At 33.1% G+C, this 15708-nt stretch overlaps 1 protein-coding gene across 1 annotated transcript; it reads right to left on the bottom strand.

The window, feature by feature from the left end:
* Nucleotides 1-4066: 4066 nt before the first annotated feature.
* ngdn (neuroguidin, EIF4E binding protein) lies at nucleotides 4067-7032 on the bottom strand. Its single transcript, XM_055181808.2, has 11 exons — nucleotides 6938-7032; nucleotides 6640-6699; nucleotides 6455-6526; nucleotides 6230-6367; nucleotides 6017-6101; nucleotides 5860-5912; nucleotides 5646-5766; nucleotides 4925-5099; nucleotides 4510-4657; nucleotides 4243-4303; nucleotides 4067-4168 (listed from the first exon to the last, which is right to left on the bottom strand). Exons 1-11 carry the CDS (start codon nucleotides 6959-6961, stop codon nucleotides 4149-4151), a joined length of 957 nt encoding a protein of 318 aa, XP_055037783.1. The 5' UTR covers nucleotides 6962-7032; the 3' UTR covers nucleotides 4067-4148.
* Nucleotides 7033-15708: the final 8676 nt, after the last annotated feature.

The raw sequence follows: 15708 nt of genomic DNA, 5'->3' as shown, positions 1-15708 counted from the left end.
ATAATAATTAATAAAATATAGACATGTGTTTCATAATATGGTATATTATAAGCCTATCAAATGTTGAATATAAATGATAATCTTAACTACCCCAATATAAGGATAATAGTTTATTAACAAATTTAAGATGTATCTTAATTCCTATAATTGCAATGTATTGATGAAATATATATATATATATATATATATATATATATATATATATATATATATATATATATATATATATATATATATATATATATATATATATATATTTTTTTTTTTTTTTTTTTCAGATTGTCTGTCACACAAAGAGGAAATTTAATTTAAATATACAACACACAAAAGTCAAGTACAGTCATTTCATTTTGTTATGCTTGGTGTGCATAAAAATGCACATTATTTTAAAGATCTACAGTATTTGTATCTTTCTCTAGTTGTTACATTTTTCTTGAAAATTAAAAAAAAAATTATGGTGTCTGCATGGCTGAAGGAATACAATATAATTATGTGATGGTATGCTCTTGGCATTTTGTTGTAATGAGTTAAAATTCTTTTTTATCACAGAGAAGATTGTTAGTGTCCTGCATACAATAATTTTTCAGCTCACAAGGCTTGTACTGACTTACAGTATAATGTACTTATACCTCAGGCTTTTCTTCAACTGATCCTCACTGTAACCATTAATAGAACTCTGTTTATCTATCAACACTACACTGTTAAAAAAATATGTAGAACTTACAGTATTACTGTCAGCTGTTTGCCAGTAACTTACTGTAGATTTATGTGTGTGTTATTTACTGGCAACAGTTTGTTCAAAGTTAAATGAACATGAACATTAAACATTAACAAGTCTTTTTATTTACAGAATAAAACCATCAAATAACAGCCTCATGCAAAGCATTCTGGGAACCAAAATATGAAGGAAACAACAGAAAAAGGTTGATGAGGATTTCTGGTTCACAAAATGCTTTGCATGAGGCTGTTATTTTATAGTTTTATGCTGTAAAATCATAGACTTGTTAATGTTTAATGTTGATTTAACTTTGAACAAACTGTTGCCAGTAAATAATAAACCTTTAAATCTACATAAGTTACTGGCAAACAGCTGCATAACTACAGCTAATTTTTTTAACAGTGTGATAATAAACCAGTGGTTTAAAATCTCTCATACTACCATTTACCATTCTTATGAACAATATATTTATGTTTTATTTTCACCTGTAACTTTATTGTCCACTCAAGTTGCTGCTTTTGAAATGTACCCCCGAATTAAAAAAAATTAAATTTAAGTTACATTTAAAGTTACTGTAAATGTATTAAAATCATTCATCTGCTAAATATGTATTATATAGGTTACTTAGTAAACTACAAATTGTGTTTTAAAAGTTAAGATTTGTGTTATTTTTAAAAAGTATAATATATGAAAATCAGCAAAGCAAAGCCACAAGAGCATGGACGGGGATCGAACCCGGATCCCAGTATGCGTTGCTGAAAGCACTAACCACTAGGCCATCAATTCTGACAGTATTGCGTGCGTTCATGTGATCGCTTTAAAATAAGACGATATATTTAAATTTAGTTTCTGCATGCAAGGATTTGATCCATAAGGACTTTCCAACTATTTTATGGGTTTGTTTATTGCAGCAGTATTATAATTTTCAATCAGTAGTAAAATTTTCATACATTTTTATCAAAAATTACCACTTTCTCTTTAACTTTGATCGATTTGATCCACGCTCGACCTCTAGGGCTGCTCAAGAATAGCGTGCACGCGCAATTATCTTGACTAGGGAAATCTGGATCATATTAGTTGGATTGCGTAAGCTTCATTTGCCTTTTTTGAAACCGCTTTAGCCTCGCCTCATTTGTTAGGTTAATTCAAGTCGAGTTTGAAACTCTAATCCTCGCTTTTCCAAGCGAGTTTTATGAAATAGCCCTCAGATCAGGCCTAAAATAGTAGCCAATCCTACTAAGGGCATATTAATATTGGACCACATGTCTGTAGTGGCTGCAAAAAAAAAAAATCAGTTCCTTACAGCTCACATTTTATTTAAAATGCCATTTATACATCCACCCAAAGGTATTAGTGAATTCATGAGTACTTCCTCTATTAACCCTTGTGGGTTGTTCAAATTCACTACCCTTTCGGGTTGTTTGTGGACAAAAAAGCGGCTGTAAAAATGTATCAGATCAACCCGTCCTTCTATTTTTTTTGCATAAATCTGTTAATCAACCTCAGTACTGTTCAAAACTACCAAACGTTTACAAAAATTCCATGATTTGAACTCTTTAATCGCCAAGTTCATAAGTAATGTCACTGATTTGGGAGAAAACCCAAAATGACAGATTTTTTAATATAAAAAGTTATTGTGGACTTGATTTTTTAAACCTTTTTTACAGTCTTGGGTATGCCAAAGATTAATAAAAACAAGTTTTAAGGTTATTGATTTATAAAGCACATTTGAAATGGTGCACTGACCAAAGTGCTGTACAGAAATGCATAAAAAGACAGATGAGAAGGATACTAATCATAATAATAATAAAATTAAAAGTTAAAAGCAAAAAAATTGGCTTTGATGCATTTTTAGGTTTTGTGCAGCATCAGAATTAAATTTTTCTCTCTTAATTACTTGTTTGATGCTTTTGCCCCATTGACTTTCATTATAACAAAATTTTTTGATTGCAAAGCCATGACACTATACAATCATGCATTCTTGATTGTTGGCTGTTTTTCTTTTTGCTAAGAGGTAAAATTAGTCATTTTTACTGTTGATCACCATGTGGCACCATTAACCCTTTAGTAGGCCTGTGCAAAAAAAACAGCTTAATTTCTGGCCTGTACATTGAGTTATATGGAGTATAATGGCATATTTGTGTGTACGTGTAGGGTTAGGATTGAGGAGCACCTCCCTCGTGCACAAAACTTGGCTGATTAACAGATTTATGAAAAAAAAGAAAAACAAATTTATTTGATACATTTTTAGAGCCGTTTAATTTAGTGGCTTTTTTGTCCATGAACAACCCGAAAGGGTAAAAAAATTGCCCATGGTATATTGTTGAGTTTTTGAAAAAGCATGTTCTCAAAACATGTCAATGTAAGATTTGTCACCAGAATCATTCCATTTGCTGAAACGCAGAGAAAGTTGTGGCCAAATTAAGACTTGAAAAAAAGACATGTCCCCAACAACCCATAAGGGTTCTTTAAACTAAGGTGACAAGACTTAGCTAAAGCCAGGACTAGGCCTTAGTTAAATTTAGATGTTTAAACATCTTTAATAAACATGCGTTTAAACCAAAGACATTACTGGTGTGTATCTTGAGACAAATAAGTGGCACTTGTATATTTTAAGATCTGTCAGTCAAGTTATATCCAGTTGAGACACCTCAAACATGTTTTAATCAAAGACTAGCCTTTAGCTTTGTGAAGCTGGCGGAAAAGTTGGCAAACTACAAAAAAGGAAAACTATTACAGCTTGGCATCATTAAATGAGCTGGGTCAGAGTGTTGTTTTTCCAGAATCAATGGCTTTGGACTTGAGCATTTTTGTTCAACAGTGTGTGTGTAATGATTTCCCAGACTGGGTTTAGATTAATTTAGGACTAGGCTTTCATTATATTAGGACATTTAAGTCATTTTTACAAGCAAACCTTACAACAAAAAAAAAAGATTGTCTGCATCAGACAAAACATTGGGGTTAAGACACATGCAAGGTGTTTTTAAATTAAGGCATCTTAAACAAGCATTTTTAATCTGGGACTATGCTAAAACCTGTCCAGCGAAACGTCTTTAATGTACTAATTGCTTTGGCATTTTACATGAGTTTGCAACTTAACATCATAAACAATGTATTCGGCAGATATTTTGATTCAAAGCAACTTGCAGTGCATTACAAGATCAACATTTTATCAGCATGTTCTCTGGGATCAAACCCATGACCTTTTGTGCTGCAATCCTTTCCTAATCGAACCTCAGAAACAAAATAATGCAATAAACTCAAATCATGTTCATGAGGTTTGTAATAAATTCAGAATGGTCACTCTGATCAGTAAAAACTGCTTAAACAAGAAATGAAAGACTCAAATTCATTTCAAATGTATTTGTAATTCTGAAAAAGTTACACACGTTCTTTATTTTTATATTTTTCGTCCTTGGTATCAGGTGTTCTACTTGCGCTTCTTGAAAGCTGTAAAGATACAAAAAAAATATGTAATACGGGTATTTCTTTTAAAGAACGTTTGAATACAAAACAAAACTTACCTTTCTTTTTAATTTTCTTAGTCATTTTCTTCTTTTTCTTAGGTCTGGGATTATCAACGTCCTACCAAAACAAAGAAAATATATTTAGAGAGATTGAACATGTCTCACTTCCTATAGGTCCGTGGTTAACCACACGTCTGCCTAAACCACACTGCATTTTTATATACTTCCTTATTATTTCATGAGTACATTACATAAATACATGCATGCAAGTATCGCCACTACAACAAGTAAAATATATGCAGAACATCCAATCCACAGCCTCACCTGTGCTTCTCCACCTGTCAGAGCCGTGATGTCACCAAATCGTGCAATATTATTCAGCTGTGACGACATTCCCATCAGCCCTCTCTTCCTGTGCCTCTCCTCGCGTGTCATATTCAGACGGACCATCATGGTCTCCTCATAGTTTTTCCTTATGAGAAACATTAGCCAAGACAATGAATTACCATATGAAAGACATTTATCTGAATAATAATCAGTATGTAATGTAATCTGCACTGAACCCCTTAATGCGTTAACATTACATTTAATATATATATCGAATAATAATGCTGCTTCAAAATGACACAAAATGATAGAAAGAGTAGTAGAGAATGAGACGATTAAACATGTCAGCTCATAACGCAAGTCTTTACATTCACATGAATGTTTGCTTAAAATAATCCTATACAGTTTGTACCTGTGTTGCTCCTCTCGGGTCTCCCGGTCTGTCTGGAAGTCTCTGCGGTCTCTGATCTCTTCAGGAGCATCACTGTATTGCTGCCGGAGCTCTTGGATCACAGAACTGCGGAGTGCTGCTTTCTTCTGTTTATCAATCAGATCCTTTTGCCTGTCTGCTTCTGTTACGTCCCCATCTGAGTCAAGAATCGAGAATTTGGGAATTAACAAACAATCAATAAAATTATATACATATTTTTAACAAACGCATGATACATTAACACTTTTTAATGTACCAAATAACCTAACAGTAGCATGCAGCTTTACTAAGTGGGTTAAAATTGTAGATTTTGTGTTGGATTATGAATATTTTATTTGAACACACAAGCATTTATTTTTCCCCAGTGTATCTATGACTCAAAGTTTCTGAATCAAAGGTCATCCAAACTAAATTAATATGAAATCAGATTTATCTGGCATGTCATGATAAAAATTAGCACTGGCCTCATTTTCAATTTTCCATTTGCAAACTTTTTTCAATTGTTGTATAGCAAGATCTCCGTAACCAATATAAATACACTGAATTATCTGAACATTCCGATCTGATTTCATAATTTGGGAAATGACAGTCAGTTTGAAAGGATCTGAATAATAAATTGGATTTGTGTGCAGTCTGAAAAAGCCTCAGAGTGTATCGGTGTCTATATATATAAAAAACATTTGTATCAAATTGAGTAACAGACCATAATGCATTGGAGCAATCCGAGGAGGAACATATTTCCTGCCGCCTAGAGGCTCTCTTGTCCCAGAATCCTTTGTTTTTCCTGCTTCATCCTCATCATCTGATTCCTCAGATTCACTGAGCTGGGAAAGCAATACAGCACATATTTTGCGTTCAGTTTCACTTTAGCATTTTCATTGAAGCAGATTACCCATTTATTGGCATTGGAGCTTTACCTTGCTGGCCATATTTTGAGGATTAGGACGGAAGTGTAAAGGATCATTCTCAGCTGGAAAAACACATTGATATGTCAGAGAGATTGTGGATCAACGTTCTTAATACATCTGGCAATGACGAAAACCAGAAATGTTGTATATGAACAAAAACACTTACAGAGGCTGCCTGTCACCGCTGTCCGCATTAATTTATCAATCTGATATTTCAGCTTTTGATCCAGGGGACGCATTTTCTCCAGTACCTAAACAACAAAGAGAAAGAGAGAAATAATCATTTAACATATACAAAGCATTCAAGTCCAATCTAATATCACACAAATTCAATACATATGTATTTAATTGCTTTCACGTGATGAACGTTGTGTCTTACTGTCCTAATGGTGACCAGCCTGTGGATGGCGCTGTTGTCCTTTATACTTTCTCCCTCTGTTTTTAAACTGATCAAATGTGTCACATCTTGCAGATAAAACAGTAACAGATGATATCTCAAGTCCAAACAAGACAAACCCTTAGAGCAAAAGCAAAAATAAACAGAACTGTAAGTTGTTATGCTTTATGCAGCCATAACTGTATTTTGAATGTTAAAGGAAAATACCTTAGATGTCTGAAATGCCTTCTCTCGGACTTTCGTCATCACATCTCGGACGTGACCTGTTACAGATGCCACCTGAAAATAACATCGTATCTTTTACCATGGTAATACATTCACCATCCCCCATTCGTTAGTGTGAATCCATGATACTGTCCATAAAAACAGTAAAAGCAAACGAAACTACCAACCTGTTCTGTGAGATTGTTTAGTAGATGAACTGCACTGGGAAGGTCATCTTCGATAACGTCCTATAATATAAATATAAAGATATATAATAAAAGTATACCGATTAAATACTTAACGTTAGCAAGACATACAGCAGTGTAGCTTACAGGTTAACCAAAAGGGACACATTTTTCTATTGTGCTGTATGTTTGCTGCCAGACACAGACAATATAATCGTACATAACATCAGCCATTCGTATTTTTACATGTTAAAATATTCAAAATAATTAATTATTCCTTCACAAGAATAGAACAACTCACGTTTCCAACTGTGGTGGCCGCCATCTTGAAATCGCCAACTTCATACGGATGGCACGTACGGACAAATCTCGAAGTGATTATTCAGAACAATGTCTTGTAGTAAAAGCTTAAATATGCAATAAACATTACTCTAGCCTATATATTTTCTCTGTAAATTTTCTTTCCTAATTATGTATTAATTTAATTAATATATAATTGTATTTTTATTTGCTTTATTTTTTAATAAGCATTTGAAAAGTGGAATGGATAAAACATTTATGTATTGATTATTAATAGTTACGAAACTTTTTCGGTTTTGTTTTTTTACTAATGACGCAATACATTTTTGTTGAGGCATAATTTACGCATTACTATCCTGTTATTAACCATAATATTTACCAACACTTTCGTCACAAGTGATCAAAAGATTACTCAATCAAAAGATAAAATGACCTCTATTACATTTTTATTTATTTACATTAGTAAATATATTAACTGTGGCAATTTGGCAAAAACGATGGTTTGTAAGGGTAAACTTTGTGCAGTTTTGAATGTATCCAGAAGATGGCGTATGATTCCATATCACGTCAACTCTTATCAGCATCTATGTATCTTTAGTGAGAACCGAGTCAGGGGAATGAAGTTCCACCTCAGACTGTTTAGAATTTTTGAAATGGTGGAATTGAAAATAAATCATATTTAAACAACTTCATGGCATTTAAAATGACTTCATTATGAGTTTATTATTTTATAATGCATCATCATGTTTGTCACCTGACACTTCACAGTCACAATTGCACTGTAGACACTGTATCGGTTTTATTTCAGATTTGTCCTCCTATCAACTAAATATTCAAATTTTCACACTTTACAAAATGATTTTTAATCTGATGACAAATTTATTGTTAAAAGTTTATGTGACTTAAAAACTCAAGAATTGGAAAAAAAACTAGAGTCCCCCCCATGAATTTCCAGCCCTGAGTAGGTCTAGCCTATACTTTGATATTTACTATGGTATACCATTGGTGCTCCATAACACAAAACACGCAAACAACTGTATGTAATTAAAAGGTTTTGCATAGACTAAAATATAAAGTTACATAAGAACTAAAATGAGAACCAAACATACACAGACTCCACAGGACCACATAAAGTGAATGTTTGCAAACAGTAACACATAAAACAATAACATTAAGGCACAATAAAGGGTGATGTAATAATTGTGCAAATGTGCAAATTTCATGTTTATGATTTATTTATTTAGTGTATGAGTACTAGCCCCACAAAGTTAGTAATACCGGTAGTTTTTTTTTTTTTTTGACCTTGTGGAGACATTTTTGGTCCCCACAAGGAAACAAGCTTATAAATCAAACGGAATTATGTTATTTATTTTTAAAAGTTGTCTCTGAAGGGTTGGGGTTGGATTAAGGGAAAGTGCAACACTGTGAATATTGTATTAAAATCAATATTATTATAAAATCTTTATCAATATATATTAATGGCACTATTAGTAATAGGGACATCCATGTTAGATAGATTCAAAGAGATATCAGGTAGATTTGTTATTTATAAATTATGAAGGAAAGAAAGTTACAGTCGACCCTCATTGCATGGTCCTAACTGGTTTATCCTGGTTAGTGCCTGTCTAACTTTTAGACCAACACAGTGTGTTATTAATGCACAAGCAAATAATTTATAGGGTATACAAAGTATTAATGGTGATATAAAGGGACCATCAGAGTCAGACTAAAAGAGAGATTCAACAGATAGAGACAGATGTGTCTCAGTATAAGCTACAGCTCTCTGTGTGGCCTTGGGCAGTCACTGTTGTACCTAAGGGCCGATGCTCTTCCTGTTAACCTTCTGACATTATGGCCCTTACAGGAATCACTAATGAATCTGTGTCTGCTCCTCTGTAACTATTAAAAGAAAACAACCATACATGCTTTTGACAAAGCCTTTCCCGAACACCCTCTTCACTGTTATTGCCACTGGTGTGTAATGTGTTTTGTCTGCGTTTTTGACTGTGGTAACTAACACCCCCCACCTTGCACAAACACATCAAACAAAATTGTGACAGCTGCTAAATGCATATTAGTTTCATTCTTGTGTATTGTGGGGAAACGCAATAAAAAGTTTGTCTATTCTGCAACCATCTTTCATTAGTAAATGGCCTCAGAGTCATTGCAAGTGCGTCCCCGTGCTCTGATTGGTGGATCATCTCTACAGTAGCATTGTTTAAGGACGGGCACTCAAATTAGCTTTGGTGAAACTCATCTTTAAGATGCTGTCTAAATAGGCCCACCCTACATAAAATAACACAACACCTTTCCTCGACACACTGAGTGCAAAGATTTAGGCAGGGAGCATAACAGTTGAAAGTGAGTGAAATACAGACCTCATTGAAAACCTTTAGACCCCTTACCAAGCGCAGCAATCCAAGCAGATTGGCCTCATGCTCATGTAAAAAAACCACGGCCACATTACAAAGAACCCAATGGCAACACCGTGTATGACAATGGCGCACAGGACACCCCCACACTGGAGTTTTAACAGTTATGCGTCCCGCCACATAAAGGATTACAGGGCTGTTTCTGTTACTCAGATAACATACAACTGCTTTTGACAAAGACACCACGCAGGCATAGCAAATCCTGCTGAGATGTGGCAATTGAGCAAAAGAGGCTTTTGATTTAAGGCTGAAATTCATGCATAATTCTGACCTTTATAAACACTTTCCCATATCAATGATAAAAAAGAGAGCGTTAATATTTGTTTGTTATTTTGCCCCTTGTCACGCATTCAGATCAGAGGCAAATCAATGCCATTGTTTATTTAATCACCTTTAATTTAACTTTTTTTTAAATTATATATTTTATTTATAAATATTTATATTAAATATCACCAACTGTCTGTTTTATAATATCAAATCAACATATATTTTGATGTTACTTTAACAAATTAAGTTAAACAATTTCATCTTGTTTTTATAAGTCAAAACCACATAGATCAGTAGTCAAAACTTAAAATAGTAAGTTAAATTGACTTCAAGGTGTAAAAATCCATTAATTCTATTTAAAGTATACAAGTAAAAATGAATAAACTAAATAAATACAGGTATAAACTGCCTACGGATTTGTACACTGTAAATGCAGCATGAAGTTTAAATAACTTCTTAATTCAAGTCAATTCAATCTACTATTTTAATTTTAATTTTTTAAGTTAAACTAACATAAAAATATATGTTGATTTGATGTTATTTCTTAAAGTGTATGAATTTGTACGAAATGAATATAAAATAATAATGAAACCCAACGTCACAGGGGCAAAAGGAAATCGTACAAAAACGAATAAATCTCGACATTGAATTAATAAATTAAAACAAATTAGCCACCTCATAAAATATGCAAAGAATCACGAAAAGAGTGAAAAAATTTTAAATAAATGTATACAAATATATAGAGAGTTATCATAAAGGTGTCCCGTGTTATTATGTTGTGGATTAAAGGCAAAGTTCACTCAAAAATAAAAATTCTGTCAACATTTATTCATCCTTATGTGGTTCTGTACATTTATGCATTTGAAAGATGCTTTTATCTAAGGCAACTTAAAAAGCATTACATCATTTTATTATCTGGGTTCAAACCAGATGCAATGCTCTAAGTTGTAGGAATTGTATGCACACTGAAAATTTCAATCAGATAAGAAAGGTCTATCAAAAATATTTGTATTGATCCTATGCAAAAGTGAAACAGTGATAACAGCGCAAATGTAAAAAAAAGCATATAGCAATGGGAATTTATTCTGACATTCCTACAACTTATTGCATTAACTTTTAAGTAATCTTTGTTTGTTCTGAGTGCATACAATTCCTACTTGATTAATGCAATGCATATACAAGAGCACCTGTATATGACTTTGATCTGTTATAACACAAAAGAAGATATTTTGAGAAATGTCTCCAATGCTTTGTGTCCATACAATGGAAATTAGTCAGTGTTGTTTACTTACTACAGTATACACTGTAAAAAATAATACGCTGGATTTACTTAAAATTACAGTGCCTCATTTTTGCATCCCCCTTTTTAAGTAAGTTTTACTTTAAATGTTTAGCAAAAATAAAGGCAAAATGATGCACTATAATGTAGCTCAAACATTCATCAAAAAGTCATATGGGTTTGTAATGATATGATGGTGAATAAATGATCAATTAACTTATTTTTGGGGTTAACTGTACTTTTAATACTATGTTTCGTTGTGCCTGCTTGGCTTTCACGTGATTTCCTGAACTTACAGTATTGTCAAGAGAACAAAAAGTAGTCTGTATTGTATATTACGCAACTCTACAGTCTTGTCTGTATATGATTGACACGTCAGCATCTCCTTGTTTAATTAAGACTTCAGCTATTGATGGCTGGTTGTGAAGTTGGGGGGAAGCAGATACTAATAAGTGGGCGAAGAGTAGCACTCAGCATTTTCCCCTAAAGTTTACTGTAAACACAGAGCCATTTCAACCTCTTCCCAGCATTCTCAATAGATGGAAATGGGGTAACACCTTTAGGCTTTGTCTAACATGGGCGACATCCAAAGAAGCTAACAGTGTTTAAACATTTCGTATTCGTGGATGCCAATTACCCGCACATGAATGCATAATTGCTCCAGAGGAGCTTAAAGTAGCGAGTCTTTAAAGCCTAGTTATTTCAATGAAGCCTTCAGGCAACGGTGATCAGGATCAGGTGGGGAAGGCCGGGCTTTAAGTTCATCTCCCGAGGAAACAATGTGGAAGAGGGTGTGTGTAGATCTGATCGTCAAACCCAAAGCTGAGCTTAATGTAAATGAATGAAAGACTTCCACTGGCACTCTATTAGGAAATAATAGTAAGTTTAACATGACCAAACAAAACACTGATAACTGCTGCATCCATTAATTGTCAATGGTGGATTTGTTTTTAATCTAGTTTTAATGTGCATTAAATTCAATGTTTGCAGATTTGGATGAAAGTGTCTGCTTAATGCACACGTGTAAACATCTATAAATGTAATGCATAAATGCAATACACAAACAACCACCAGCAGTGATTTCTTTTCTGATTTAATTTCAGTAAATGGTTGATTCTCACGAAACCATTGAAACACCACGGCACTAATGATTTTAGCTTTAAAATGTGTAATATACTAACATTAAAAAGCATCAGAATTAACACAATACTGTATTCTACCTTGCACAATGTGTGATTACAACATAAGAATTTATAATTATACATTTTATCTCATTTTCTGCTGAAATTCTCATTACCGCAATGTGTCCGGCTGTGTTTGAACATGTGTTATGTTGTAATTGAATCAAATTAACACAAAAATATTAAGAAAAAAAATAAATGGATGTTTTGCTAGACTACTTTAGATGACAGAAAAAATATTTACTGAATATTCATGTATAATAAATAATGAAGAAAAATTTGGAAAATGATGTGTCCATGCCTGATGTTCTCATCCTCCGCAACACTTTTTGAGAACAGTTTAAGCACACATACAGAATTTTAATAAAGTTTGATTTTGAGTGACCAAGCACATGGACCAGTTACTTCAAGATGGCTACCAGGTGAGATCATTTTTTTACAGTTAATTTGAAATATTGTCTTGTCAGAATGCTTACACGACATTTTGATTATCATTACCGCAACAGATGCTTATTAACTGTTAATTTAATTAATAGAAGCATAATACTTTGATTTTAAATGCATGTGCAGAATCTCCAAATTATGTTCTTTCAGGTTTGTCATGTCATTTTGAAAATATGTCAGTGTTGATGTTTTCTGACTGTTGCGGTAATGAGATTTTTTAGGACTAATTTTTTTAATTGTGTTACAAAAAGTGTTAAATGATAAGTAAAAGTTTTTAAATTAATGTCCCCATTTACTCCAGACTTTGTTTTTCAATGTCTGGTGGGAAAAAAAGTAAATTTAAGCAATTTTTACATTTTCATTCTTGACATTTTTAAAACCAAGTTTTCATGAGACTCACCCGTCCGCTTAATGCACACGTGTAAAAATCTATAAATGTAATGCATCAATGCAATACACAAACGACCACCAGCAGTGATTTATTTTCTGATTTAATTTCAGTAAATACTTTTTTTTAAACCAAATTTCAGAATAGCACCGTATTTTTGCTGACAATATGCATTGGCACAAACACCATAGTTTGTGCAAAACCATGCATGTTGAAGTCTTTTTTATTATTTTAGAAATCATTTAATTTTCTATATATTTACATGTCTCATCTATTGTTAAATCAAATAAAACTGAGAAGTGACAGACTCATTTAAGTTTAGTGTGTAAGCAGATGTTCAATTAAATATATTACTCCACATGTCAAAATTCCCTTAATAGCCTTTGCATTCATTTTGACCCCTGATTTTCTCCTAAAATCACTTTACGGTGTCTACAGCCCCTGTATAAACCAGGATAACCAATGATGTCCACCATTTTATTTGCACCATACTGACTTATTGTAACCCCTACCCCCGTATTTCTGCTTACAGGCCTCATTTCTTAAATTGCTCCACCAGTACTGTAAATTGGACCTCTTACTGTAAATTAGCATTGGTCGGTCCTGCCGCATTTCAATAGCTCCCCTAGAGTGCTTCTGTGCAGTCTAACCAACATGCTGCCTCATCTCTATTCTTTAAACTCTCTTAAACTTCATACCCTATTTCTACAGCTTAAGCAGATTCGAGTGCCGGCTTAAGACCCCTCAACAAATTAGTGCCGAGGAGGAAATATCAAGCCATCATTAGTCACACCTATTAAAACTGAGCCTTACAATCTGTTACAGAAAACCGTCAGCGATCGCATTATGTTTAAGCAGGTTTAAATAGAAACTATCATTTATAGATTTATTGCTCAACTGGAAGATCAAATTTACATTTAGATAAAATGTGTAATTTATGCATTTTGCGTTGTGTAATGTTGGATACTGTATGGGGTCAAAAAGTTGGACACATTTTCAATTTGGTAATAAACTAAATGTTTTAGGCAAGGCAAAAAGTAATTAACAAAAAAAATAAAATAAAAGTTGTGACATTTGTCATGTTAGATAAGGTCAGATCTGATAAAATGCACTGAATCACACAATACAGTCTTTGAAACATTCCCATTTACATGAATTTATCAAGTTTTGGGTCATTCTACAGAAACATCCACTTTTGGTATGACAAGATGTCTTAAAATTGATTTCTTTTTTTAACATTTAAACTTAGACCACATTATTAGATTAATCTTTGACTTTATGAGTTCACATAAATGACAGCTTAATGATTTTTTATTTTTTGTGTGCAGGTACTTAAAGACTTCATACACAATTTTTTTGTCACTGGTGTTTCCTTACTTCTTTAGCAATATTAAAGGTGTTTATGAAATATTATTTTTTTTCAGCTTTATTCTTAATTCCTAAATGTAGCAGAATTCAATGAATTTAAAATTATCATCATCTCACATGTGAAAGAAAAAAAAACACAGTAACACCAGTGACACATCAAATCATCAGTCACTGGTGTTACTGATCTTCACTGCTGTTACCCATAAGAAGGTAACACCACCAGTGACAGTAAAACCAGTGACAATTCTGCATTTTACAAAATTGCTGCTGCAAAGTATCAAACCACGTGTTGTCAATCATTGTATATCACACTAAATTAAGTAGTTTAATCCATTTGTTTTTCCCAAACAAAAAAGGAGGTCATACCAGTGACATAAACTAAAAGCTTCATATGAAATCATGAGATAAATAGAAGTTTTCTGATAACTGAAAAGAGACAGTCGTCTTACCATGGACTTCTCATATAGATCTCCAGGAAATTGAATGAAGAAAGTCAAAAGATGTCATCAGTGTGATTTTGATTTAAAAATAAGAGTTTTTTTGTTAAACGGTAACACCAGTGACACAACTCCAAGGGACCATTATTATATATTTTATAATATTTATTTAGCATTTTGTTTTTTAATGTAATTTACATCATATATTTGATAGTTATGGACACATTATTGTATTTTAAATGGAAGAAAACACTGTTTTGATCTCATTTTCGCTCTGTACATGACTGTGGGGACGGGCACTTCTTCTGTGGTGCTTGGAATTTTAATTAATTAATAAAAATCAAATATTTCTACATTGATGGCTCAAGGTGGTGTAATTGTTCAAATAACATATTGTTTCAGTTTAAAATATATAAAAAATGTAACCCTAAAGTGTTTTTCACGTGTAATATTTCTGTAAAGGCTAGGGTAGGGACAGAAAAAAACCTTTTACAGATCATGTGGAGATTGTGCCGGCTCAAAATACATGCAAAGTGGACAAATACTAAATACTAAAACATATGTCTGTGTGCCCGTATAATCTTTAGTGTAAATAGTAAACAGGTTTGTTTTGCTATTCTCCATGAAGGGGCTTGAGACGGATGCTTAAATCCCTGCTAATGAATACCTGATTTTAAGTAATTTTTTGACTATTTACTACACCGTTCCTACATAAATTTATCCTAAATAATGTAAAGAACATTCTGTATAAATATAACCTTGACATCTTTAATATTGACTAAGTAAGACCGTGTCACAGACAGGGTAACATATGAGCAAAAACACTGATAAGTGGAAAATGGAAGGTGAAGGTACACCAGGAGAATTGACACAAGGAGGAGCAATCGCTTTTATATATATTTTTATAAAGCAGACGACTTTGGGTCAGATCCGTTTTGGCAGCGCTGCTGAGGATCCAGCCCGGAGTCATTTGCTA

The sequence above is a fragment of the Misgurnus anguillicaudatus genome, chromosome 25 (assembly GCF_027580225.2).
Source record: "Misgurnus anguillicaudatus chromosome 25, ASM2758022v2, whole genome shotgun sequence".
In the NCBI taxonomy this organism is placed as follows: Eukaryota; Metazoa; Chordata; class Actinopteri; order Cypriniformes; family Cobitidae; genus Misgurnus; species Misgurnus anguillicaudatus.
The sequence above is the reverse complement of the archived record's forward strand: the minus strand, read 5'-3'. Positions and strand labels throughout refer to the sequence as shown.

Bases quoted from the DNA above. Each gene is read 5' to 3' on its own strand.
- ngdn (XM_055181808.2), bottom strand. From the start codon at position 6,961: ATGGCGGCCACCACAGTTGGAAAC. The intron at 5,767-5,859 runs GTAAAGCTCCAA...TTGCTTTCCCAG, and splicing joins CTCAAAATATGGCCAGCAAG to CTCAGTGAATCTGAGGAATC. The intron at 5,100-5,645 runs GTCTGTTACTCA...TTCTTGACTCAG, and splicing joins GATTGCTCCAATGCATTATG to ATGGGGACGTAACAGAAGCA.